The sequence below is a fragment of the Coregonus clupeaformis genome, chromosome 31, assembly GCF_020615455.1.
Source record: "Coregonus clupeaformis isolate EN_2021a chromosome 31, ASM2061545v1, whole genome shotgun sequence".
Classification (NCBI taxonomy): Eukaryota; Metazoa; Chordata; class Actinopteri; order Salmoniformes; family Salmonidae; genus Coregonus; species Coregonus clupeaformis.
The window spans coordinates 45171763-45199177 of record NC_059222.1 but is presented as its reverse complement, the minus strand read 5'-3'; the positions used below and the strand labels follow the sequence as shown (position 1 = coordinate 45199177).

At 46.8% G+C, this 27415-nt stretch overlaps 1 protein-coding gene across 1 annotated transcript in view; it reads right to left on the bottom strand.

Moving 5' to 3' along the window:
* Window positions 1-27415, bottom strand: part of LOC121547770 (calcium uniporter protein, mitochondrial-like) — a 133340-nt gene that overhangs the window by 17465 nt on the left and 88460 nt on the right. Inside the window, exon 3 of the mRNA XM_041859187.2 lies at window positions 1176-1239. Within this exon, the coding sequence (XP_041715121.1) occupies window positions 1176-1239 (64 nt within the window). The remainder of the gene's footprint in view (window positions 1-1175; window positions 1240-27415) is intronic.

Here is a 27415-nt window from a genome sequence, read left to right as displayed (position 1 = left end):
TTTGACTGGAGGCTCTACCCCTCTCTACCTTTGACTGGAGGCTCTAACCCCTCTTTACCTTACTGGAGGCTCACCCCTCTCTACCTTTGACTGGAGGCTCTACCCCTCTCTACCTTTGACTGGAGGCTCTACCCCTCTCTACCTTTGACTGGAGGCTCTACCCCTCTCTACCTTTGACTGGAGGCTCTACCCCTCTCTACCGGGGCGGCAGGTAGCTTAGTGGGTAAGAGCGTTGTGCCAGTAACCGAAAGGTCGCTGGTTCTAATCCCGAGCCGACTAGGTGAAAAATCTGTCGATGTGCCCTTAAGCAAGGCACTTAACCCTAATTGCTCCTGTAAGTCGCTCTGGATAAGAGCGTCTGCTAAATGACTAAAATGTAAAATGTAAAAATGTACCTTTGACTGGAGGCTCTACCCCTCTCTACCTTTGACTGGAGGATCTACCCCTCTCTACCTTTGACTGGAGGATCTACCCCTCTCTACCTTTGACTGGAGGCTCTACCCCTTCTACCTACTGGAGGATTACCCTCTACCTTTGACTGGAGGCTCTACCCCTCTCTACCTTTGACTGGAGGCTCTACCCCTCTCTACCTTTGACTGGAGGCTCTACCCCTCTCTACCTTTGACTGGAGGCTCTACCCCTCTCTACCTTTGACTGGAGGCTCTACCCCTCTCTACCTTTGACTGGAGGCTCTACCCCTCTCTACCTTTGACTGGAGGCTCTACCCCTCTCTACCTTTGACTGGAGGCTCTACCCCTCTCTACCTTTGACTTGAGGCTCTACCCCTCTCTACCTTTGACTGGAGGCTCTACCCTCTCCCTGCTCTCTCACCTTTGACTGGAGGCTCTACCCCTCTCTACCTTTGACTGGAGGCTCTACCCCTCTCTACCTTTGACTGGAGGCTCTACCCCTCTCTACCTTTGACTGGAGGATCTAACCCTCTCTACCTTTGACTAGAGGCTCTACCCCTCTCTACCTTTGACTGGAGGCTCTACCCCTCTCTACCTTTGACTTGAGGCCTGACGCTCTACCCCAGTCAAACTGAGCACCAACTCAAAGTCTACTGTTCCACAACGACACCTCTTGCTGACTGAAAAATCTATACGACTCAGCTGTCAGCACCAAACCACATTACCCAGAATGCATGCATGCAAGGGGGCGGTATTAACACTCACCTTCTGGAGTGGTGGAGGAACACAGCAGCCTCTGGCCGTGCCACAAGGGGGCGCCCCTCCAACCCTGGAGAGAGCGAGAGAGAGAGAGAGAGAGAGAGAGAGAGAGAGAGAGAGAGAGAGAGAGAGAGAGAGAGAGAAATAAGGAAGGAGAGAGGGAGAGAAAGAGAGATGAAGTATTATACTGAAAAAAATATAAACGCAACCTGCAACAATTTCCAATTTCAAAGATTTTCCTGAGTTCCAGTTCATATGAGGAAATCAGTCAATTGAAATAAATTCATTAGGCCCTAATCTATTTATTTCAGATGACTGGGAATAGAGATATGGATCAGTTGGTCACAGAAACCAACAGGCCTGGTACCTGGCTATATGAGATGTACTGCAGGTTCACTCTGATCAGGCCTGGTCCCTGGCTATATGAGATGTACTGCAGGTTCACTCTGATCAGGCCTGGTCCCTGGCTATATGAGATGTACTGCAGGTTCACTCTGATCAGGCCTGGTCCCTGGCTATATGAGATGTACTGCAGGTTCACTCTGATCAGGCCTGGTCCCTGGCTATATGAGATGTACTGCAGGTTCACTCTGATCAGACCTGGTCCCTGGCTATATGAGATGTACTGCAGGTTCACTCTGATCAGACCTGGTCCCTGGCTATATGAGATGTACTGCAGGTTCACTCTGATCAGACCTGGTCCCTGGCTATATGAGATGTACTGCAGGTTCACTCTGATCAGACCTGGTCCCTGGCTATATGAGATGTACTGCAGGTTCACTCTGATCAGGCCTGGTCCCTGGCTATATGAGATGTACTGCAGGTTCACTCTGATCAGGCCTGGTCCTGGCTATATGAGATGTACTGCAGGTTCACTCTGATCAGACCTGGTCCCTGGCTATATGAGATGTACTGCAGGTTCACTCTGATCAGACCTGGTCCCTGGCTATATGAGATGTACTGCAGGTTCACTCTGATCAGACCTGGTCCCTGGCTATATGAGATGTACTGCAGGTTCACTCTGATCAGACCTGGTCCCTGGCTATATGAGATGTACTGCAGGTTCACTCTGATCAGGCCTGGTCCCTGGCTATATGAGATGTACTGCAGGTTCACTCTGATCAGGCCTGGTCCCTGGCTATATGAGATGTACTGCAGGTTCACTCTGATCAGGCCTGGTCCCTGGCTATATGAGATGTACTGCAGGTTCACTCTGATCAGACCTGGTCCCTGGCTATATGAGATGTACTGCAGGTTCACTCTGATCAGACCTGGTCCCTGGCTATATGAGATGTACTGCAGGTTCACTCAGGTGAGGAAGCAGAGAGCCAGCCACACACTCTACAGGGAGGGAGCAGAGAGCCAGCCACACACTCTACAGGGGAGGAAGCAGAGAGCCAGCCACACACTCTACAGGGGAGGGAGCAGAGAGCCAGCCACACACTCTACAGAGGAGGGAGCAGAGAGCCAGCCACACACTCTACAGGGAGGGGGCAGAGAGCCAGCCACACACTCTACAGGGGAGGGAGCAGAGAGCCAGCCACACACTCTACAGGGAGGGGGCAGAGAGCCAGCCACACACTCTACAGGGAGGGAGCAGAGAGCCAGCCACACACTCTACAGGGGAGGAAGCAGAGAGCCAGCCACACACTCTACAGGGAGGAAGCAGAGAGCCAGCCACACACTCTACAGGGGAGGGAGCAGAGAGCCAGCCACACACTCTACAGGGGAGGAAGCAGAGAGCCAGCCACACACTCTACAGGGAGGGGGCAGAGAGCCAGCCACACACTCTACAGGGGAGGAAGCAGAGAGCCAGCCACACACTCTACAGGGAGGAAGCAGAGAGCCAGCCACACACTCTACAGGGGAGGAAGCAGAGAGCCAGCCACACACTCTACAGGGAGGGAGCAGAGAGCCAGCCACACACTCTACAGGGAGGGAGCAGAGAGCCAGCCACACACTCTACAGGGAGGGAGCAGAGAGCCAGCCACACACTCTACAGGGAGGGAGCAGAGAGCCAGCCACACACTCTACAGGGGAGGGAGCAGAGCCAGCCACACACTCTACAGGGGAGGGAGCAGAGAGCCAGCCACACACTCTACAGGGAGGGAGCAGAGAGCCAGCCACACACTCTACAGGGAGGGAGCAGAGAGCCAGCCACACACTCTACAGGGGAGGGAGCAGAGCCAGCCACACACTCTACAGGGGAGGGAGCAGAGCCAGCCACACACTCTACAGGGAGGAAGCAGAGAGCCAGCCACACACTCTATAGGGAGGAAGCAGAGAGCCAGCCACACACTCTACAGGGGAGGAAGCAGAGAGCCAGCCACACACTCTACAGGGAGGGGGCAGAGAGCCAGCCACACACTCTACAGGGAGGGAGCAGAGAGCCAGCCACACACTCTACAGGGGAGGAAGCAGAGAGCCAGCCACACACTCTACAGGGAGGGGGCAGAGAGCCAGCCACACACTCTACAGGGAGGGAGCAGAGAGCCAGCCACACACTCTATAGGGAGGAAGCAGAGAGCCAGCCACACACTCTACAGGGAGGAAGCAGAGAGCCAGCCACACACTCTACAGGGAGGGGGCAGAGAGCCAGCCACACACTCTACAGGGAGGGGGCAGAGAGCCAGCCACACACTCTACAGGGAGGGAGCAGAGAGCCAGCCACACACTCTACAGGGAGGGAGCAGAGAGCCAGCCACACACTCTACAGGGAGGGGGCAGAGAGCCAGCCACACACTCTACAGGGAGGGAGCAGAGAGCCAGCCACACACTCTACAGGGGAGGAAGCAGAGAGCCAGCCACACACTCTACAGGGAGGGGGCAGAGAGCCAGCCACACACTCTACAGGGAGGGAGCAGAGAGCCAGCCACACACTCTACAGGGAGGGAGCAGAGAGCCAGCCACACACTCTATAGGGAGGGAGCAGAGAGCCAGCCACACACTCTATAGGGAGGAAGCAGAGAGCCAGCCACACACTCTACAGGGAGGGAGCAGAGAGCCAGCCACACACTCTACAGGGGAGGAAGCAGAGAGCCAGCCACACACTCTACAGGGGAGGAAGCAGAGAGCCAGCCACACACTCTACAGGGGAGGAAGCAGAGAGCCAGCCACACACTCTACAGGGGAGGAAGCAGAGAGCCAGCCACACACTCTACAGGGGAGGGAGCAGAGAGCCAGCCACACACTCTACAGGGGAGGAAGCAGAGAGCCAGCCACACACTCTACAGGGGCTAGTCTGGATACCACATAAAACAGTCTAAAATGCCCTGCCTCCCTGAGAGTGTGTGAGTGTGCTGTGTGTGAGTGTGTCCCATTGTGACGTGTGTGTGTGGGTGTAGTATAGCATGCAAATGTATCCATGAGAGAGATTTACCTAGCAGACAGACGACACCTTGTCAGGATGAAAAGCTATATACTGATTTGAGTCGTGACACACACCATGTTTCCCGAGGGAGTGTGTGTCGTAGGGATGGGCATTTGAAATGAATTCACTATTCAGTCTAAAGAAAAAGAAAAACAATGGAGACTGCTCTGCTTGTTTCAGAAGAAGTGTGAGGAAGGGACAGGAGAGGAGAGGAGAGGAGCAGGGGTCGGTGTGTGTGGCAGAGAGGGAAAAGAGAGAGAGAGAGAGAGAGAGAGAGAGAGAGAGAGGAAAAAAGAGAGAGACAGAGACAGAGAGAGAGAGACAGAGAGAGAGACAGAGAGAGAGAGAGAAAGAGACACAGAGACAGAGACAGAGAGAGAGACAGAGAGACAGAGAGACAGAGAGACAGAGAGAGAGACAGAGAGAAACAGAGAGAGAGAGACAGAGAGAGAGAGACAGAGAGAGACAGAGACAGAGAGACAGAGAGAGACAGAGAGAGAGAGAGAGAGAGAGACAGAGAGAGAGAGAGACAAAGAGACAGAGACAGAGACAGAGACAGAGACAGAGACAGAGACAGAGACAGAGACGAGAGAGAGAGAGAGAGAGAGAGAGAGAGAGAGAGAGAGAGAGAGAGAGAGAGAGAGAGAGAGAGAACAACAACTACATTCATATGAAACAACAGCCTACCTGTTGGTTGATCATTGTAGCCTATTCCTCATTTAGCCAACTTCCGTAATTTCAATTCCATTTTGCATTGATTAGAAATCTCCCACAATAACAACAAGCTACACAGTGAAAGTGTGTAGGATCCCTGTGTGTCTGTTTTATGAGGAGCACTCAGAACAACTGTCATAAAACTGTTGTTTTATAAAACATTTATAATATAATGGTCTATCCTTGTAGGCTATGAAGAAATGTCACATTGAAAATGGTATTTAATTTTAGACAAAGCCTTTTCATTGTTAAAATAGGCATATATTTTTTTATAATTAGTAGAATACTAACGTCCGTTCAGATATTTGAATAACTGTGCCCATTCCTAGTGTGTCGGTAACAATTAGCACTCAGTGCAGTGTGTGTATATGTGTGTGTGTGTAAATAATGATTAGCGCCAGCACGCCATCAATGTAATGCACTACTTGACCAAAAGTATGTGGTCACCTGCTCGTCGAAAATCTCATTCCAAAATGATGAGCATTAATATGGAGTTGATCCCCCCTTTGCTGCTATAACAGGAAGGTTTTCCACTAGATGTTGGAACATTGATGTTGGGCGATTAGGCCTGGCTCGCAGTCGGCGTTACAATTCATCCCAAAGGTGTTCGATGGGGTTGAGGTCAGGGCTCTGTGCAGGCCAGTTAAGTTCTTCCACACCAATCTCGAAAAAACCATTTCTGTATGGACCTCACTTTGTGCACGGGGGCATCGTTATGCCGAAACAGGAAAGGGCCTTCCTCAAACTGTGTCCACAAAGTTGGAAGCACAGACCATTAATCCTCCTCTTGCTGTTAATCAGATTGTAGACATTAGGTGGTGTCTGTGTCTGGGCGGAGTTCCACTGAATACACACAATATCACTGCTAACACACACACACACACACACACAAAGACACAAACACACAGAAACACACAAAGACACACACAGACACAGAAACACACAGACACAGAAACACACAAAGACACAAACACACAGAAACACACACAGACACAGAAACACACAGACACAGAAACACACACCGCCAACTGCTACTGCTAGTGATGCTGGGCGAGGCTAGGATTAATGAGGCGACAAATGACGTCCTGTTTCTCCTTGAAGAGTGACTGAGTGAAATACTGTGTTAGAGTGTGTATCAGTACAACATTATGCTACTGTGGTCCTCTGTAGCTCAGCTGGTAGAGCACGGTGCTTGTAACGCCAGGGTTAGTGGGTTCGATCCCCGGGACCACCCATACACAAAAAATGTATGCACGCATGACTGTAAGTCGCTTTGGATAAAAAGCGTCTGCTAAATGGCATATTATTATTATTATAACATTATGCTGACTGACTGACTGACTGAGGGAAATACTGTGTGTTAGAGTGTGTAAGGGATGTTTTACATGATGTGGCAGTGTGTGCAGTAGAAGTTTACAGTACTGCATTTGGCAATGTGTACATGTACAATACGAGCAGTGTGTGTGTGTGTGTGTGTGTGTGTGTGTTTGGTGCCAGCTCAGAAAAGCCCCTCTGTCCCTTAGCACAGCGCAGAGCCACTGAAACACAATCTGAAATATTAAACCAGTCAACAGCAACCTTGAAATCAATGTCATACCGCCAGAGAGAGAGAGAGATGGAGAGGAGGGGAGAGAGAAAGAAAGAAAGTGAGGGGAAGAGAGGGTTGGAGAGGGGGAGAGCAAGAAAGAAAGAGAGAAAGAGAGAGGGGGAGGGGGAGGGAGAGGGAGAGAGGAGAGAAAGAAAGAGAAAGAGAAAGAGGGGGGAGAGAGGAGAGAAAGAAAGAGAAAGAAAGAGGGGGGAGAGAGGAGAGAAAGGGTGAAAAGGATGGAGAGAGAGGGAGAGAGAGAAAGAAATAGGGTGGAGAGAGCGAAGGAGAGAAAGGGTGAGAGGGATGTAGAGGGGAAAGAGAGAAGAGAGAGTGAGAAGCGTGTGAGTGTATATGAGGAGGGAGTGGAAGAGAGACGGGGCAAACTGCTGATCACTGCAGTAAAGGAGACTCTAGTCTAGGAAGAGGGGTTACCCCTCTCATGTTCTAATTCACTCTCTCTCTCCCTCCCTCCCTCTCCTTCCACCTCTCCCCCCCTCCACCCCTCCCTGCCTCCCTCTCCTCCCACCTCTCCCTCCCTCCCTGCCTTCCTCTCCTCCCTCCCTCCCTCTCCTTCCACCTCTCCCTCCCTCCACCCCTCCCCCCTCCCTGCCTCCCTCTCCTCCCACCCTCCCTGCCTTCCTCTCCTCCCTCCCACCCTCCCTGCCTCACTCTCCTTCCACCTCTCTCCCTCCCTCCCTAGCTCCCTCCCTGCCTCCCTCTCCTTCTACCTCTCCCTACCTCTCCACCTCTCCCTCCACCCCCTCCCTCCCTCCCTCCCTGCCTCCCTCTACCTCTCCACCTCTCCCTCCACCCTCCCTCTCCTCCCACCTCTCCCTCTCTCCCTCCCTGCCTCCCTCTCCTCCTTCCCACCCTTCCTCCTCCCTGCCTCACTCTCCTTCCACCTCTCTCTCCCTCCACCCCTACCTCCTCCCTCCCGCCTCCCTCTCCTTCTACCTCTCCCTCTCTCCACCTCTCCCTCCACCCCCTCCCTCCCTTCCTTTCACCTCTCCCTCCCTCTCCTCCCACCTCTCCCTCCCTCCCTCTCCTCCCACCTCCCCTACCTCCTCTGAATCTTGATGTGTTTCCCTGTTTGATGTGTTCCAGTCTCTCCTCGCTTCTGCGTTGAAACTTTTTATCACGCTGTGTGTGTGTATGTGTGTGTGTACAAACGCTACATTACATGCTGTGTACAAGCTGCTAATTATACTCCACTTCAGAAACCCAGACACTTGTACATACACACACCAGAATCACACATACACACATTTGTAATTCCCAAGAACCGTAAAGCACCCTTTACTGGCTCAAATAGCCGACTAATCAGCCTGTTACCAACCATTAGCAAACTTTAGGAAAATTGTGCTTAACCAGATACAATGCTATTTTACAGTAAACAAATTGACAAGACTTTCAGCACGCTTATAGGGAAGGACATTCAACATGCACGGCACTTACACAAATGACTGATGATTGACTGAGAGAAACTGATAATAAAAACATTGTGGGAGCTGTTTTGTTAGACTTCAGTGCGGCTTTTGACATTATCGATCATAGTCTGCTGCTGGAAAAATGTATGTGTTATGGCTTTACACCCCCTGCTATATTGTGGATAAAGAGTTACCTGTCTAACAGAACACAGACGGTGTTATTTAATGGAAGCCTCTCCAACATAATCCAGGTAGAATCAGGAATTCCCCAGGGCAGCTGTCTAGGCCCCTTGCTTTTTTCAATCTTTACTAACGACATGCCACTGGCTCTGAGTAAAGCCTGTGTGTCTATGTATGCGGATGAGTCAACACTATACAAGTCAGTTACTACAGTGAGTGAAATCACTGCAACACTTAACAAAGCGCAGCAGTTAGTTTCAGAAAGGGTGGCAAGAAATAATTTTGTCCTGAATATTTCAAAAACTAAAAGCATTGTATCGGGACAAATCATTCACTAAACCTCAACTAAATCTTGTAATGAATAATGTGGAAATTGTGCAAGTTGAGGAGACTGAACTGCTTGGAGTAACCCTGGATTGTAAACTTATGGTCAAAACATATTGATGCAACAGTAGCTAAGATGGGGAGAGGCCTGTCCATGATAAAGAGCTGCTCTGCCTTCTTAACAACGTTATCAACAAGGCAGGTCCTACAGGCCCTAGTTTTGTTGCACCCGGACTACTGTTCATTCGTGTGGTCAGGTGCCACAAAGTGGGACTTCGGAAAATTACAACTGGCCCAGAACAGGTCAGCACGGCATGTCAATCTCTCATGGCTAAAAGCGGAGGAGAGATTGACTTCATCACTACTTGTTTTTTAAGAAGTATTGACATGCTGAATGCACCGAGCTGTCTGTTTAAACTGCTAGCACACAGCTCGGACACCCATGCATACCCCACAAGACATTCCACTAGAGGTCTCTTCACAGTCCCCAAAGTCCAGAACAGACTATGGGAGGCGCACAGTACTACATAGAGCCATGACTACATGGAACTCTATTCCACATCAGGTAACTGATGCAAGCAGCAGAATCAGATTTTTTAAAAACTGTTAAAAATACACCTTATGGAACCGCGGGGACTGTGAAGAGACACACACACAGGTACATACACACATAACATACACACTATACACACACACGTACACCTGGATGGTGTGTTTTAGTAGAATAGAGGCCGGAGGGCACACACTTAATGTATTGTGAAATCTGTTGGAAAATGTATTTTAATGTTTAAAACTTGTATTATAATGTAAGAAGCATTTCAAGGTCCTGGAGTGGCCTAGCCAGTCTCCAGATCTCAACCCTATAGAAAATCTTTGGAGGGAGTTGAAAGTCCGTGTTGCCCAGCGACAGCCCCAAAACATCACTGCTCTAGAGGAGATCTGCATGGAGGAATGGGCCAAAATACCAGCAACAGTGTGTAAAAACCTTGTGAAGACTTACAGAAAACGTTTGACCTGTGTCATTGCCAACAAAGGGTATATAACAAAGTATTGAGAAACTTTTGTTATTGACCAAATACTTATTTTCCACCATAATTTGCAAATAAATTCATTAAAATCCTACAATGTGATTTTCTGGATTTTTTTTCCCTCAATTTGTCTGTCATAGTTGACGTGTACCTATGATGAAAATTATAGGCCTCTCTCATCTTTTTAAGTGGGAGAACTTGCACAATTGGTGGCTGACTAAATACTTTTTTTCCCCACTGTAGTTACGCAAGCTCAAGTTCTCTGTTTTTTTGTCTTATTTCTTGTTTGTTTCACCCAAAAAAGTATTTTGCGTCTTCAAAGTGGTAGGCATGTTGTCTTACTCAAATGATACAAACCCCCAAAAAATCAATTTTAATTCCAGGTTGTAAGGCAACAAATTAGAAAAAAATGCCAAGGGGGGTGAATACTTTCGCAAGCCTAACTACGACATAAATACCTAACTATGTCATTAAGGCCTCCCGAGTGGCGCAGTGGTCTAAGGCTCTGCATCGCAGTACTAGCTGTGCCACTAGAGATCCTGGTTCGTATCCAGGCTCTGTCTTGGCCGGCCGCGACCGGGAGACCCATGGGACGGTGCACAATTGGCCCAGCGTCGTCCAGGGTAGGGGAGGGAATGGCCGGCAGGGATGTACAGTGGGGAAAAAAAGTATTTAGTCAGCCACCAATTGTGCAAGTTCTCCCACTTAAAAAGATGAGAGAGGCCTGTAATTTTCATCATAGGGACACGTCAACTATGACAGACAAAATGAGATTTTTTTTCCCAGAAAATCACATTGTAGGATTTTTAATGAATTTATTTGCAAATTATGGTGGAAAATAAGTATTTGGTCACCTACAAACAAGCAAGATTTCTGGCTCTCACAGACCTGTAACTTCTTCTTTAAGAGGCTCCTCTGTCCTCCACTCGTTACCTGTATTAATGTCACCCGTTTGAACTTGTGATCAGTATAAAAGGTAAAAGGTATAAAACAACCCCTTTGTTATGGCAAGCCTAAATAAGTTCAGGAGTAAAAATGTGCTTAACAAATCACATAATAAGTTGCATCGACTCATTCCGTGTTCAATGAAAGTGGTTAACATGATTTTTGAATAACTACTCCATTCTGATTGGTAAAAATCATAAAAGCAGACACTGAATATCCCTTTGAGCATGGCGAAGTTATTAATTACACTTTGGATGGTGTATCAATACACCAAGTCACTACAAAGATACAGGCGTCCTTCCTAACTCAGTGGCCAGAGAGGAAGGAAATTGCTCAGGGATTTCACCATGAGGCCAACGGTGACTTCAAAACAAGTTAAGAATTTAATGGTTGTGACATGAGAAAACTGAGGATGGATCAACAAACTTGTAGTTACTCCACAATACTAACCTAAATGACTGAGTGAAAAGAAGGAAGCCTGTACAGAATAAAATATTCAAAAACTTTCATCCTGTTTGCAACAAAGCACTAAAGTAATACTGCAAAAAATGTGGCAAAGATATACATATATAAGCGTTATGATTGGGGCAAACACAACACATCACTGAGTACCACTCTTCATAATTTCCAGCATGGTGGTGGCTGCATCATGTTATGGGTATGCTTGTCATCGGCAAGGACTAGGGAGTTGTTTTTTTTTGGATACAAATTATGGAATATAGCTAAGCACAGACAAAATCCTAGAGGAAAACCTGTCTGTCTGCTTTCCAACAGACGCTTGGAGACAAATTCACCTTTCAGCAGGACAATAACCTAAAACACAAGGCAAATAATACACTGGAGTTGCTCACAAAGATGACATTGAATGCTCCTGAGTTGCCTAGTTACAGTTTTGACTTAAAAATCGGCTTGAAAATCTAAAGCCATTTTCAAGTCTTGCTATCTAACGATGATCAAAAAATCACCTTGACAGAGCTTGAATCATTTCAAAAAGAATAATGGGCAAATATTGTACAATCCAGGTGTGAAAAGCTCTTAAGACTTACCCAATAAGACTCACAGCTGTAATCGCTGCCAAAGGTGCTTCTACAAAGTATTGACTCAGGGGAGTGAATCATTATATAAATGAGATACTTCTGTTTTTTTTTTCACATTGTCATTATGGGGTATTGTGTGTAGATGGGTGTGATTTATTTAATCCCTTTTGAATTCAGGCTATAACACAACAAAATGTGGAATAAGGGAAAGGGAAGGAAAGGGGGATACCTAGTCAGTTGTACAACTCAATTCAACTCAAATGTGTCTTCAGCATTTAACCCGACCCCTCTGAATCAGAGTTAATCGACATCCACGTCATCGGCGCCCGGTCAAGGAGTATGAATACTTTCTGAAGGCACTGTTTCTATTCTCTAGCGAAGGACGCAGCCGAGAAGGAGGGAGAGAGAAAGAAAGAGAGCGAGAGAGAGAAAGTGGGATGGAGAGGCAGAGAGAGAGAGAGGCAGAGAGAGAGAGAGAGAGAGAGAGAGAGAGAGAGAGAGAGAGAGAGAGAGAGCGAAAGAGACAGACAGAGAGAGAGAGTCGAGAGAGAGAGAGAAAGAGAGAGCGAAAGAGACAGAGAGAGCGAGAGAGAGAAAAAGTGGGATGGAGAGGCAGAGAGAGAGAGTGAGAGTGAGAGTGAGAGAGGGAGAGAGAGAGAAAGAGACAGAGAGAGAGAGAGAAAGAGAGAGAGAGAAAAAGTGGGATGGAGAGGCAGAGAGAGAGAAAGTGGGATGGAGAGGCAGAGAGAGAGAGAGAGAGAGAGAGAGAGAGAGAGTGAGAGTGAGAGTGTGCAAAGCTGTCATCAAGGCAAAGGGTGGCTACTAAAATATATTTTGATTTGTTTAACACTTTTTTGGTTCCTACATGATTCCATATGTGTTATTTCATAGTTTTGATGTCTTCACTATTATTCTACAATGTAGAAAATAGTAAAAATAAAGAAAAACCCTCGAATGAGTAGGTGTGTCCAAACTTTTGACTGGTACTGTATATATAAATATAAAACACTAATATATATTGAATAGAGTAGTATTCAACCCCCTGAGTCAATACATGTTAGAATCACCTTTGACAGCGATTCCAGCTCTGAGTCATTCTGGGTAAGTCTCTAAGAGATTTCCACACCTGGATTGTGCAACATTTGCCAATTATTCTTTTCAAGGTTCTCCAAGCTCTGTCAAATTGGTTGTTGATCATTGTTAGAGAACCATTATCAGGTCTTGCCATAGATTTTCAAGCAGATTTAAGTCAAAACTGTAACTTGGCCACTCAGGAACAATCACTGTCTTCTTGGTAAACAACTCCAGTGTGGATTTGGCCTTGTGTTTTAGGATATTGTCCTGCTGAAAGGTGAATTCATCTGCCAGTGTCTGGTGAAAAGCAGACCGAACCAGGTTTTGATCTACGATTTTCCCATTCCGTTCATTTTTTATTCTAAAAACCTCCCCAGTCCTTAAGGATTACAAGCATGCCCATAACATGATGCAGTCACCACTGACGTACGAACGGACGGGGATACACTATATATACAAAAGTATGTGGACACCCCTTCAAATTAGTGGATTTGGCTATTTCAGCCACACCCGTTGCTGACAGGTGTATACAATCGAGCACACAGACATGCAATCTCCATAGACAAACATTGGCAGTAGAATGGCCTTACTGAAGAGCTCAGTGACTTTCAACGTGGCACAGTCATAGGATGCCACCTTTCCGACAAGTCAGTTCGTTAAAATTCTGCCCTGCTAGAGCTGCCCTGGTCAACTGTAAGTGCTGTTATTGTGAAGTGGAAACGTCTAGGAGCAACAACGGCTCAGCGGCGAAGTGGTAGGCCACACAAGCTCACAGAACGGGACCGCCGAGTGCTGAAGCTCGTAACACGTAAAAATCATCTGTCCTCGGTTGCAACACTCACTACTGAGTTCCAAACTGCCTCTGGAAGCAACGTCAGCACAACAACTGTTCGTCGGGAGCTTCATGAAATGGGTTTCCATGGCCGAGCAGCCGCACACAAGCCTAAGATCACCATGCACAATACCAAGCGTCGGCTGGAGTGGTGTAAAACTCACCGCCATTGGACTCTGGAGCAGTGGAAACGCGTTCTCTGTAGAGATAAATCACGCTTCACCATCTTGCAGTCCGATGGACGAATCTGGGTTTGGCGGATGCCAGGAGAACGCTACCTGCCCAAATGCATAGTGGCAACTGTAAAGTTTGATGGAGGAGGAATAATGGTCTGGGGATGTTTTTCATGATTCAGGCTAAGCCCCTTAGTTCTAGTGAAGGGAAATCTTAACAGTACAGCATACAATGACATTCTAGACCAGGGGTGTCAAACTCATTTTAGCTCAGGGGCCACATGGAGGAAAATCTATTCCCAAGTGGGCCGGACCGGAAAAATCATGGTATATATAACTTAAAAACAACAACTTCAGATTGTTTTCTTTGTTTTAATACGATCAACATACAACATAAAGCTGGAGCCTGAGGACAGTGTGTCCAAAATAGTACAAGCACAACATCACTATTAATCATAAAACACGTCAAGTTTATTTGAAAATTCTAAAGAAAAAGAACACACAAACACACAATGCCTCAGTGATTAACAGAACTGTTTCACAGATCACAGAACTATATCAGGGTGTCATTTCTCAGGCAGAAATGTAGATAAAAATAATGAAATCCTGTTCCCCAAACAAGTGCAAGAACCACAGAGTCAAGAATAGGTTAAATATACAAATAAAATAAAATCAATTAAAAACAATAGCACATCAACATAAAAACATAAACATAAAGCTGGAGCCTGAGGACAGTGTCCAAAAGCACAACATCACTATTAATCATAAAACACCTCAAGTTATTTGAAAGTTCTGAGGACAAAGAACACACAAACACACAATGCCTCAGTGATTCACAGAAGTATATCACAGATCACAGAACTATATCAGGGTGTCATTTCTCAGGCAGAAATGTAGATAAAAATAATGAAATCCTGTTCCCCAAACAAGTGCAAGAACCACAGAGTCAAGAATAGGTTAAATATACAAATAAAATAAAATCAATTAAAAACAATAGCACATCAACATAAAAACATATAAACATAAATCTGAAAGCGTTGCTCAAACTCCCGTAACAGTCCCGTTATTTTATCTTTGAACCGCTTCATGTCTGCCACATGTTGGGTCGCGCACACATTTTTCAGACAGGGGAAGTGAGCTGCATCACCACCGGCAAGTTGCGTCTCCCACAATGACAGCTTCAACTTGAAAGAACGTATGCTGTCATAATACTGCGTGACAACTTTGTTGCGCCCTTGCAGCTGTTTGTTCAAGTTATTCAGGTGCTCTGTAACATCCACCATAAATGCAAGGTCCTGCATCCATTCTGCGGAATGAAATTCTAACACTGGTTTGCCCTTTTCTTCCATGAACTGTTCAATTTCTTCTCGTAAATCAAAGAAACGCCTCAGCACAGCACCTCGGCTTAACCATCTTACCTCAGTGTGGTATGGCAGGCCATAGATGTGGTCTTTCTCTCTGAGAAGGCTGTCAAACTGACGGTGATTCAGGCTTCTGGATCGGATGAAATTAACAGTTTGGATGACCACCTTCATGACGTTATCCATCTTTAATGACTTGCAACACAAAGCCTCCTGGTGCAAAATACAGTGAAAAGTCAAAAAATCACGTCCTCCATTTGCAGATTGCACTTTCTCTCTGAACTTTGTCACAACGCCTGCTTTTTTCCCGATCATTGAGGGCGCACCATCTGTAGCCAGGCTGACAGCGGGGACCAGTCCACTCCGACCCTGTCCAGCGCGCCCGACGAGTGCGGTAAAAATATCAGCTGCTGTCGTTGTATCTGTCATCGGCACCAACTCCACGAACTCCTCGGTGACGGTCAATGTGTCATCAACTCCGCGGATGAAAATGGCCAGTTGTGCAACATCTGTAATGTCCGTGCTTTCATCAATTGCAACCGAAAACGCAATAAATGACTTTACTTTTTGCTTCAACTGGCTGTCCAAATCCACTGAAAGATCGGAAATCCTGTCTGGAACTGTGTTTCTTGTCAGGCTGATATTTGCAAAAGCCTGCCGCTTTTCAGGGTACACAATCTCCGCTGCCTTCATCATGCATGTTTTTACAAATTCACCCTCACTAAATGGTTTTGAAGCCACTGCGATTTCATTAGCAATGAGGTAGCTAGCTTTCACTGCAGCGTCACTGATGTCTCGGCTGTGAGTAAACACAGACTGCTGTTTCTTCAGACCCGCCAACAGTTCATTCACCTTCTCTCATCTCCGCTGTCCTTGAAAGTTGTCATATTTGTCGGCATGAAGACTCACATAGTGGCGACGAAGGTTATATTCTTTCAGCACTGCAACATGCTCTGAACACACCAAACATACAGCTTTCTCATTCAATTCCGTGAAGAAATAGGATGACAATTTTTCTTGGAACACTCTGCACTCTGTGTCCACTTTTCTCTTTTTTGACAGAGACATATTGGGGCAATGAGGGTGCCAAAGCACATAATGTTAAAAGTAGAAGCCGTAATAAATATCGCGGGCAAAACAAAGTAGCTCATTGGCTGCACGTGCTTGACCTACTTGCTCTGCCCCGGTATAAACAGTTTGCTTGCTTAACACAATTGCTATTGCGCCATCCAGTGGACGCAATTGGAACAGCAGTTTATTTTATAGAAAAATTGCAGCGCATTTTAATACTTTACAAAAATATTATTATATATATATATATATATATATATATATATATATATATATATATATATATATATATATATATATATTTTTTTTTTTATCATCTCGCTGGCCGGATTAAACCCGTTTGCGGGCCTGATCCGGCCCGCGGGCCGGACGTTTGACACCCCTGTTCTAGACGATTCTGTGATTGATGGCCCTGACCTCAACCCCATCGAACACCTTTGGGATGAATTGGAACGCCGACTGCGAGCCAGGCCTAATCGCCCAACATCAGTGCCCAACCTCACTAATGCTCTTGTGGCTGAATGGAAGCAAGTCTCTGCAGCAATTTTCCAACATCTAGTGGAAAGCCTTCCCAGAAGAGTGGAGGCTGTTATAGCAGCAAAGGGGGGGACCAACTCCACATTAATGCCCATGATTTTAGAATGAGATGTTCGATGAGCAGGTGTCCGCATACTTTTGGTCATGTAGTGTCGATCCATAGTCCCCTCCCCGATTTCACCGGGGACAAGAAATACTCAGAAGGGGGCGGAGGGGGAGGCAGAGGTGAAAAGGGGGAAGAGGGCGAGGCAGGGGGAGGAGGGGAAGGCAGGGGTAAAAAGGGGAAAGAGGGGAAGGCAGGGGTGAGGCAGGGGGGAGGAGGGGAAGGCACGGGTGAGGCAGGGGGAGGTGGGGAAGGCAGGGGTGAGGCAGGGGTGAGAAGGGGGAGGCAGGGGTGAGAAGGGGGAGGCAGGGGGGAGGAGGGGAAGGCAGGGGGGAGGCAGGGGGGAGGTGGGGAAGGCAGGGGTGAGAAGGGGGAGGCAGGGGTGAGAAGGGGAAGGCAGGGGTGAGTAAGTAAGTACCCTTGCGAGCCTTGGCTTGTGCGAGCCGGAACGACTCATAGGAGCAGGAGCATGTTTCCGTAGCGTGAGACAGCTTGATGTACCAGTACACCCCCTGGACAGGACACTAGTCTATCTCCTGTTTCTGTAGTGAGACAGCTTGATGTACCAGTACACCCCCTGGACAGGAAACTAGTCTATCTCCTGTTTCTGTAGTGAGACAGCTTGATGTACCAGGACACCCCCTGGACAGGACACTAGTATATCTCCTGTTTCTGTAGTGAGACAGCTTGATGTACCAGGACACCCCCTGGACAGGACACTAGTCTATCTCCTGTTTCTGTAGCGTGAGGCAGCTTGATGTACCAGTACACCCCCTGGACAGGACACTAGTCTATCTCCTGTTTCCGTAGCGTGAGACAGCTTGATGTACCAGTACACCCCCTGGACAGGACACTAGTCTATCTCCTGTTTCTGTATTGAGACAGCTTGATGTACCAGTACACCCCCTGGACAGGACACTAGTCTATCTCCTGTTTCTGTAGTGAGACAGCTTGATGTACCAGGACACCCCCTGGACAGGACACTAGTCTATCTCCTGTTTCTGTAGTGAGACAGCTTGATGTACCAGTACACCCCCTGGACAGGACACTAGTCTATCTCCTGTTTCTGTAGTGAGACAGCTTGATGTACCAGTACACCCCCTGGACAGGACACTAGTATATCTCCTGTTTCTGTAGTGAGACAGCTTGATGTACCAGGACACCCCCTGGACAGGACACTAGTCTATCTCCTGTTTCTGTAGTGAGACAGCTTGATGTACCAGGACACCCCCTGGACAGGACACTAGTCTATCTCCTGTTTCTGTAGCGTGAGACAGCTTGATGTACCAGGACACCCCCTGGACAGGACACTAGTCTATCTCCTGTACACAGGGGACTCTCCCACAGTCCTCCTTTCCTTGAGAGAGAATAGATATACAGAGGGAGGGAGGGAGGAAGGGTGAGAGATAGGGGGAAGGAGGTAGAGAGGGAGGGAGAACACTCCCACAGTCCTCAGCTTCCTTGAGGGAGAGAGAGATGGAGGGAGGGAGAGAGAGATATGGAGGGAGGGAGAGAGAGATGGAGGGAGGGAGAGAGAGATGGAGGGAGGGAGAGAGAGATGGAGGAGGGAGAGAGAGATATGGAGGGAGGGAGAGAGATATGGAGGGAGGGAGAGAGAGAGATGGAGGGAGTGAGAGAGAGATGGAGGGAGTGAGAGAGAGATGGAGGGAGGGAGAGAGAGATGGAGGGAGGGAGAGAGAGATGGAGGAGGGAGAGAGAGATATGGAGGGAGGGAGAGAGAGATGGAGGGAGGGAGAGAGAGATATGGAGGGAGGGAGAGAGAGTTGGAGGACAGTTTTAGAGTCACTACAATGTCAATCGTAATCCAAACATTTTAGCTTTGTCTACGCCAGAGGTGTCCAACTCATTTTGCCCCAGGGGCATTTGGTCTTCAACGAGGTCCGGTGGGCCGCACTGAAAATTATTTTCTCGCAGCAGATATATATATATTCTTCCTGACTGTCTAGCTTTCATTTCAGTGGTTATAAGTGAGCTGGACACACTCAAGAAACTGTATGAATGTCCATTATAATTTCTACACAGTTTCGTTTTGGTCTTAGTCGATTTAAAGTATATCGAGTTCATTTCCTGAATGAACCCCCCGGAATGGAACCAGCCCGCGGGCCGTACGTTTAACACCCCTGCTCTACTCCATCCCTCCCATAACCATTTAAACGTTTTATATGGGCTAGTCCTATGTGGAACGTTTTATATGGGCTAGTCCTATGTGGAACGTTTTATATGGGCTAGTCCTATGTGGAAAGCTTTATATGGGCTAATCCTATGTGGAAAGCTTTATATGGGCTAGTCCTATGTGGAAAGCTTTATATGGGCTAGTCCTATGTGGAAAGCTTTATATGGGCTAGTCCTATGTGGAAAGCTTTATATGGGCTAGTCCTATGTGGAAAGCTTTATATGGGCTAGTCCTATGTGGAAAGCTTTATATGGGCTAGTCCTATGTGGAAAGCTTTATATGGGCTAGTCCTATGTGGAAAGCTTTATATGGGCTAGTCCTATGTGGAAAGCTTTATATGGGCTAGTCCTATGTGGAAAGCTTTATATGGGCTAGTCCTATGTGGAACGTTTTATATGGGCTAGTCCTATGTGGAAAGCTTTATATGGGCTAGTCCTATGTGGAAAGTTTTATATGGGCTAGTCCTATGTGGAAAGTTTTATATGGGCTAGTCCTATGTGGAAAGCTTTATATGGGCTAGTCCTATGTGGAAAGCTTTATATGGGCTAGTCCTATGTGGAAAGCTTTATATGGGCTAGTCCTATGTGGAAAGCTTTATATGGGCTAGTCCTATGTGGAAAGCTTTATATGGGCTAGTCCTATGTGGAAAGCTTTATATGGGCTAGTCCTATGTGGAAAGCTTTATATGGGCTAGTCCTATGTGGAAAGCTTTATATGGGCTAGTCCTATGTGGAAGGCTTTATATGGACTAGTCCTATGTGGAAAGCTTTATATGGGCTAGTCCTATGTGGAAAGCTTTATATGGGCTAGTCCTATGTGGAAAGCTTTATATGGGCTAGTCCTATGTGGAAAGCTTTATATGGGCTAGTCCTATGTGGAAAGCTTTATATGGGCTAGTCCTATGTGGAAAGCTTTATATGGGCTAGTCCTATGTGGAAAGTTTTATATGGGCTAGTCCTATGTGGAAAGCTTTTATATGGACTAGTCCTATGTGGAAAGCTTTATATGGGCTAGTCCTATGTGGAAAGCTTTATATGGGCTAGTCCTATGTGGAAAGCTTTATATGGGCTAGTCCTATGTGGAAAGCTTTATATGGGCTAGTCCTATGTGGAAAGCTTTATATGGGCTAGTCCTATGTGGAAGGGCTTTATATGGGCTAGTCCTATGTGAAAGCTTTATATGGGCTAGTCCTATGTGGAAAGCTTTATATGGGCTAGTCCTATGTGGAAAGCTTTATATGGGCTAGTCCTATGTGGAAAGCTTTATATGGGCTAGTCCTATGTGGAAAGCTTTATATGGGCTAGTCCTATGTGGAAAGCTTTATATGGGCTAGTCCTATGTGGAAAGCTTTATATGGGCTAGTCCTATGTGGGAAAGCTTTATATGGGCTAGTCCTATGTGGAAAGCTTTATATGGGCTAGTCCTATGTGGAAAGCTTTATATGGGCTAGTCCTATGTGGGAAAGCTTTATATGGGCTAGTCCTATGTGGAAGGAGCTTTATATGGGCTAGTCCTATGTGGAAAGCTTTATATGGGCTAGTCCTATGTGGAAAGCTTTATATGGGCTAGTCCTATGTGGAAAGCTTTATATGGGCTAGTCCTATGTGGAAAGCTTTATATGGGCTAGTCCTATGTGACTCAGAGAGGCAGCTGTGAATGGAAACAAACTGTGAGGTGAGTTATGTGTTTGGACACTTGGCTAGCTGCTAGCCCACCCCATACACCTGGCTAGCTGCTAGCCCACCCCATACACCTGGCTAGCTGCTAGCCCACCCCATACACCTGGCTAGCTGCTAGCCCACCCCATACACCTGGCTAGCTGCTAGCCCACCCCATACACCTGGCTAGCTGCTAGCCCACCCCATACACCTGTTTATGGTCAATCAGACCAAATGGAAACCCATGTTATCTGTACAAGTACAAGCTGTAATAACACTAATCAAAACCTTTCTAATACTTTCAGCGTTTGCTTTAGTCTACTTGGAGCGCCCAGTTGGCAGGGATTATTCCATTGGTTTCATTGTGCCAGGCAAGCTCAATCAAGCGCAGATGAAGTAAAAATACATTATTTTGAATGATATTTGAACCCAGGGCTGCTCGGCAGTTGAGGAAACTTTCCTTGTCAGATAAAAGGGAAAGAAATAGATGATTTAACTCAGTGTGTGTGTGTGTGTGTGTGTGTGTGTGTGTGTGTGTGTGTGTGTGTGTGTGTGTGCGCGCGCGCGCGCGTGTGCGTGTGATATTACAGTGCATTCTGAAAGTATTCAGACCCCTTTACTTTTTCCACATTTTGTTACGTTACAGCCTTATTCTAAAATTGATTAAAATGTTTGTTTTTTCCTTATCAATCTACACACAATACCCCATAATGACAAAGCAAAAACACATTTTTAGAAATTTTAGCAAATTTATAATAATAAAATAAACGGAAATATCACATTTACAGAAGTATTCAGACCCTTTACTCAGTACTTTGTTGAAGCACCTTTGGCAGCGATTACAGCGAGTCTTCTTGGGTATGACGCTACAAGCTTGGCACACCTGTATTTGGGGAGTTTCTCCCATTCTTCTCTCAAGAGATCCTCTCAAGCTCTGTCAGGTTGGATAGGGAGCATTGCCGCACAGCTATTTTCAGGTCTCTCCAGAGATGTTAGATCGGGTTCAAGTCCGGGCTCTGGCTGGGCCACTCAAGGACATTCAGAGACTTGTCCCGAAGCCACTCCTGCGTTGTATTGGCTGTGTGCTTAGGGTCGTTGTCCTGTTGGAAGGTGAACCTTCACCCCAGTCTGAGGTCCTGAGGGCTCTGGAGCAGGTTTTCATCAAGGATCTCTCTGTACTTTGCTCCGTTCACCTTTACCTCGATCCTGACTAGTCTCCCAGTCCCTGCGCGCTGAAAAACATCCCCACTGCATGATCCTGCCACCACCATGTTTCCCCATATGGATGGTGCCAGGTTTCCTCCAAACATGACGCTTGGCATTCAGGCCAAAGAGTTCAATTTTTGTTTCATCAGACCAGAGAATCTTGTTTCTCATGGTCTGAGAGTCCTTTAGGTGCCTTTTGGCAAACTCCAAGTGGGCTGTCATGTGCCTTTTACTAAGGAGTGGCTTCCGTCTGGCCACTCTACCATAAAGGCCTGATTAGTGGAGTGCTGCAGAGATGGTTGTCCTTCTGGAAGGTTCTCCCATCTCCACAGAGGAACTCTGGAGCTCTGTCAGAGTGACCATCTGGTTTTTGGTCACCTCCTGACCAAGGCCCTTCTCCCCCAATTGCTCAGTTTGGCCGGGCGGCCAGCTCTTAGGAAGAGTCTTGGTGGTTCCAAACTTCTTCCATTTAAGAATGATGGAGGCCACCGTGTTCTTGGGGACCTTCAACGCTGCAGGATGTACCTGAGCTCAATTTAGAGTCTCATAGCAAAGGGTCTGAATACTTATGTAAAGAAGGTATTTCTGTTTTGTTTTTTTGTAATACATTTGCAAAAATGTCTAAAACCGTGTTTTCGCTTTGTCATTATGGGGTGTTGTGTGTAGATTCCTGAGGGAAATGATTTATTTAATCCATTTTAGAATAAGGCTGTAACTTAACAAAATTTGGAAAAAGTCAAGGGGTCTGAATACTTTCCGAAGGCACTGTATATATTATTAAGAACAGATCCAGTACTTGAACAGCGCCGGAGAAGATGGCTGCCGTTTTACAGCGTCTAACCAACCCTCTAACCAATTGTACTATTATGTGTGTTTTTCCGCGTTATTTGTAATTTATTTTGTACATAATGTTTCTGCCATCGTCTCTTATAACCAAAAAGAGCTTCTGGATATCAGGACAGCGATTACTCACCTCGCATTGGGCCGAAGATTTTTTTCTTCAACGAGGCGGCCGCGAAGGATATCATACAGACACCCGACAAGGCCCAAATACCCGTCATTCGCGTGAGGAAGAGACGGAGATATCGCGGACGCAGATCCGGGTGCCTTGAAAGGATCCGACGGCGAGCGAGTAAACTGCCTCTTCCATCAATCCTATTAGCCAACGTTCAAGATTTTGAGAATAAAATGGACGATTTAAGATTACGGTTATCCTACCAACGGGACATTAAAAACTGTAATATCTTATGTTTCACGGAGTCGTGGCTGAACGACAACAATGATAACATTCAGCTAGCAGGCTATACGCTACATCGGCAGGACAGAACGGCTGACTCTGGTAAGACAAGGGGTGGCGGTCTGTGTATATTTGTAAACAACAGCTGGTGCACAAAATAAAATACTAAGGAAGTCTCGAGGTTTTGCTCGCCTGAGGTAGAGTATCTTATGATAAGCTGTAGACCACACTATTTACCAAGAGAGTTTTCATCTATATTCTTCATAGCTGTCTATTTACCACCACAAACCAATGCTGGCATTAAGATTGCACTGAATGAGTTGTACAAGGCCATTAATCAACAGGAAAACGCTCATCCAGATGCAGCGCTCCTAGTGGCCGGGGACTTTAATGCAGGGAAACTTAAATCCGTTCTACCTAATTTCTACCAGCATGTTAAATGTGCAACCAGAGGGAAAAAAACTCTAGACCACCTTTACTCCACACACAGAGACGCACACAAAGCTCTCCCTCGCCCTCCATTTGGCAAATCTGACCATAACTCTATCCTCCTGATTCCTGCTTATAAGCAAAAACTGAAGCAGGAAGCACCAGTGATTCGGTTAATAAAAAAGTGGTCAGATGACGCAGATGCTAAGCTACAGGACTGTTTTGCTAGCACAGACTGGAACATGTTCGGGATTCTTCAGACAGCATTGAGGAGTACACCACATCAGTCACTGGCTTCATCAATAAGTGCATCGATGATGTCGTCCCCACAGTGACCGTGCGTACATACCCCAACCAGAAGCCATGGATTACAGGAAACATCCGCACTGAGCTAAAGGGTAGAGCTGCCGCTTTCAAGGAACGGGACTCTAACCCGGACGCTTATAAGAAATCCCGCTATGACCTCCGAGCGAACCATCAAACAGGCAAAGAGTCAATACAGGTCTAAGATTGAATCATACTACACTGGCTCTGACGCTCGTCGGATGTGGCAGGGCTTGAAAACTATTACAGACTACAAAGGGAAGCACAGCCGCGAGCTGCCCAGTGACACAAGCCTACCAGACAGGCTAAACCACTTCTATGCTCGCTTCGAGGCAAGCAACACTGAAGCATGCATGAGAGCACCAGCTGTTCCGGATGACTATGTGATCACGCTCTCCGTAGCCGATGTGAGTAAGACTTTAAGCAGGTCAACATTCACAAGGCCGCAGGGCCAGACGGATTACCAGGACGTGTACTCCGAAAGCATGTGCTGACCAACTGGCAAGTGTCTTCACTGACATTTTCAACATGTCCCTGACTGAGTCTGTAATACCAACATGTTTCAAGCAGACCACCATAGTCCCCGTGCCCAAGAACTCTAAGATAACCTGCCTAAATGACTACCGACCCGTAGCACTGACGTCTGTAGCCATGAAGTGCTTTGAAAGACTGGTCATGGCTCACATCAACAGCATAATCCCAGAAACCCTAGACCCACTCCAATTTGCATACCGCCCCAACAGATCCACAGATGATGCAATCTCTATCGCACTCCACACTGCCCTTTCCCACCTGGACAAGAGGAACACCTACGTGAGAATGCTATTCATTGACTACAGCTCAGCATTCAACACCATAGTGCCCTCTAAGCTCATCACTAAGCTAAGGATCCTGGGACTAAACACCTCCCTCTGCAACTGGATCCTGGACTTCCTGACGGGCCGCCCCCCAGGTGGTAAGGGTAGGTCAACACATCTGCCACACTGATCCTCAACACGGGGGCCCCTCAGGGGTGCGTGCTCAGTCCCCCTCCTGTACTCTCTGTTCACCCATGACTGCATGGCCAGGCACGACTCCAACACCATCATTAAGTTTGCCGACGACACAACAGTGGTAGGCCTGATCACCGACAACGATGAGACAGCCTATAGGGAGGAGGTCAGAGATCTGGCCGTGTGGTGCCAGGACAACAACCTCTCCCTCAACGTGACCAAGACAAAGGAGATGATTGTGGACTACAGGAAAAAAAAGAGGACTGAGCACGCCCCCATTCTCATCGACGGGGCTGTAGTGGAACAGGTTGAGAGCTTCCAAGTTCCTTGGTGTCCACATCACCAACGAACTATCATGGTCCAAACACACCAAGACAGTCGTGAAGAGGCACGACAAAGCCTATTCCCCCTCAGGAGACTAAAAAGATTTGGCATGGGTCCTCAGATCCTCAAAAAATTCTACAGCTGCACCATCGAGAGCATCCTGACTGGTTGCATCACCGCCTGGTATGGCAACTGCTTGGCCTCTGACCGCAAGGCACTACAGAGGGTAGTGCGTACGGCCCAGTACATCACTGGGGCAAAGCTTCCTGCCATCCAGGACCTCTATACCAGGCGGTGTCAGAGGAAGGTCCTCAAAATTGTCAAAGACTCCAGCCACCCTAGTCATAGACTGTTCTCTCTGCTACCGCACGGCAAGCGGTACCGGAGTGCCAAGTCTAGGTCCAAAAGACTTCTCAACAGCTTCTACCCCCAAGCCATAAGACTCCTGAACAGCTAATCATGGCTACCCGGACTATTTGCACTGCCCCCCACCCCATCCTTTTTACGCTGCTGCTACTCTGTTAAGTATTTATGCATAGTCACTTTAACTCTACCCACATGTACATATTACCTCAACTACCTCAACTAGCCGGTGCCCCCGCACATTGACTCTGCAACGGTACCCCCCTGTATATATAGCCTCCCTACTGTCACTTTATTTTACTTCTGCTCTTTTTTTCTCAACACTTTTTTTGTTGTTGTTTTATTCTTACTTTTTTTGTTTAAAATAAATGCACTGTTGGTTAAGGGCTGTAAGTAATCATTTCACTGTAATGTCTGCACCTGTTGTATTCGGCGCATGTGACCAATACAATTTGATTTGATTTGATTTGATTTGAACTCCCTCTAAACCCTGGTAGGCAGAGACAAGCCCTGTAACAAGCTCAAAGTGCCTGTCAAAGTGCCCCGCTCCGGAGCCCTGTGGATTACAGTCGCACCATTTTGCTCCTCTCAACCATTTCACCCAGGAGAAACCACAACTTCATTTTGGCTCTTCGGTGCTTCTCATTCTCATTCCCCTCTTCTCTTCTATCCATTTGTCTCACTTCCATCCCTTATTCTGTCTCTTCTACCGTCAAGACCGTGTATTATTTCTCCATCTCTCCTGATCTCTACTAGATGTATGGCCGGTTGCAGAACCAAAAAATGCTAAGAAATGCTTCCTTTTTAACAAACTGTCAGTGTTTCATCATAAACACAAGAGATATTTCCCCTCACTAAATATCACAGGTTTCCTCTCTTATTTCTAATATTATCTGTAAGCCTCAGTGTTCTCTGAGCTGCATGTGAATAGTACTGACTTCTGGCTCTGTGTCTTTGGCTGTCTTCGTGCAAAGCTGACATTGCTCACATTTTTGCAGAAATATGAAGAGTTTGAAAATAATTGGCACAGCAAGAAAGACCTCAGTTGACCCTAACCCTGACCCTAACCCTAACCCTAACCCTGACCCTGACCCTAACCCTGACCCTAACCCACATACATGATTTATGCTGGAGTAGTAAGGAGGGGGGAGAGAGAGAGACAGAGAGACAGAGAGACAGAGAGACAGAGACAGAGAGAGAGAGAGAGAGAGAGAGAGAGAGAGAGGAATGTATGACCATATTAGAGACACATATTTCCCTCAGATTACAGAGATCCACAAAGAATTCGAAAACAAACCCAATTTTGATAAACTCCCTTATCTACTGGGTGAAAAACCACAGTGTGCCATCACAGCTGCAAGATTTGTGACCTGTTGCCACAAGAAAAGGGCAACCAGTGAAGAACAAACACCATTGTAAATACAACCCATATTTATGTTTATTTATTTTCCCATTTGTACTTTAACTATTTGCACATTGTTACAACACTGTATATATACAGAATATGACATTTGAAATGTCTTTATTCTTTTGGAACTTCTGAGTGTAATGTTTACTGTTAATATTTATTGTTTATTTCACTTTTGTTTACTATCTACTTTACTTGCTTTGGCAACGTTAACATACATTTCCCATGAATTGAATTGAATTGAGAGAGAGACAGAGAGAGACAGAGACAGAGACAGAGACAGAGACAGAGACAGAGACAGAGACAGAGACAGAGACAGAGAGAGAGAGAGAGAGAGAGAGAGAGAG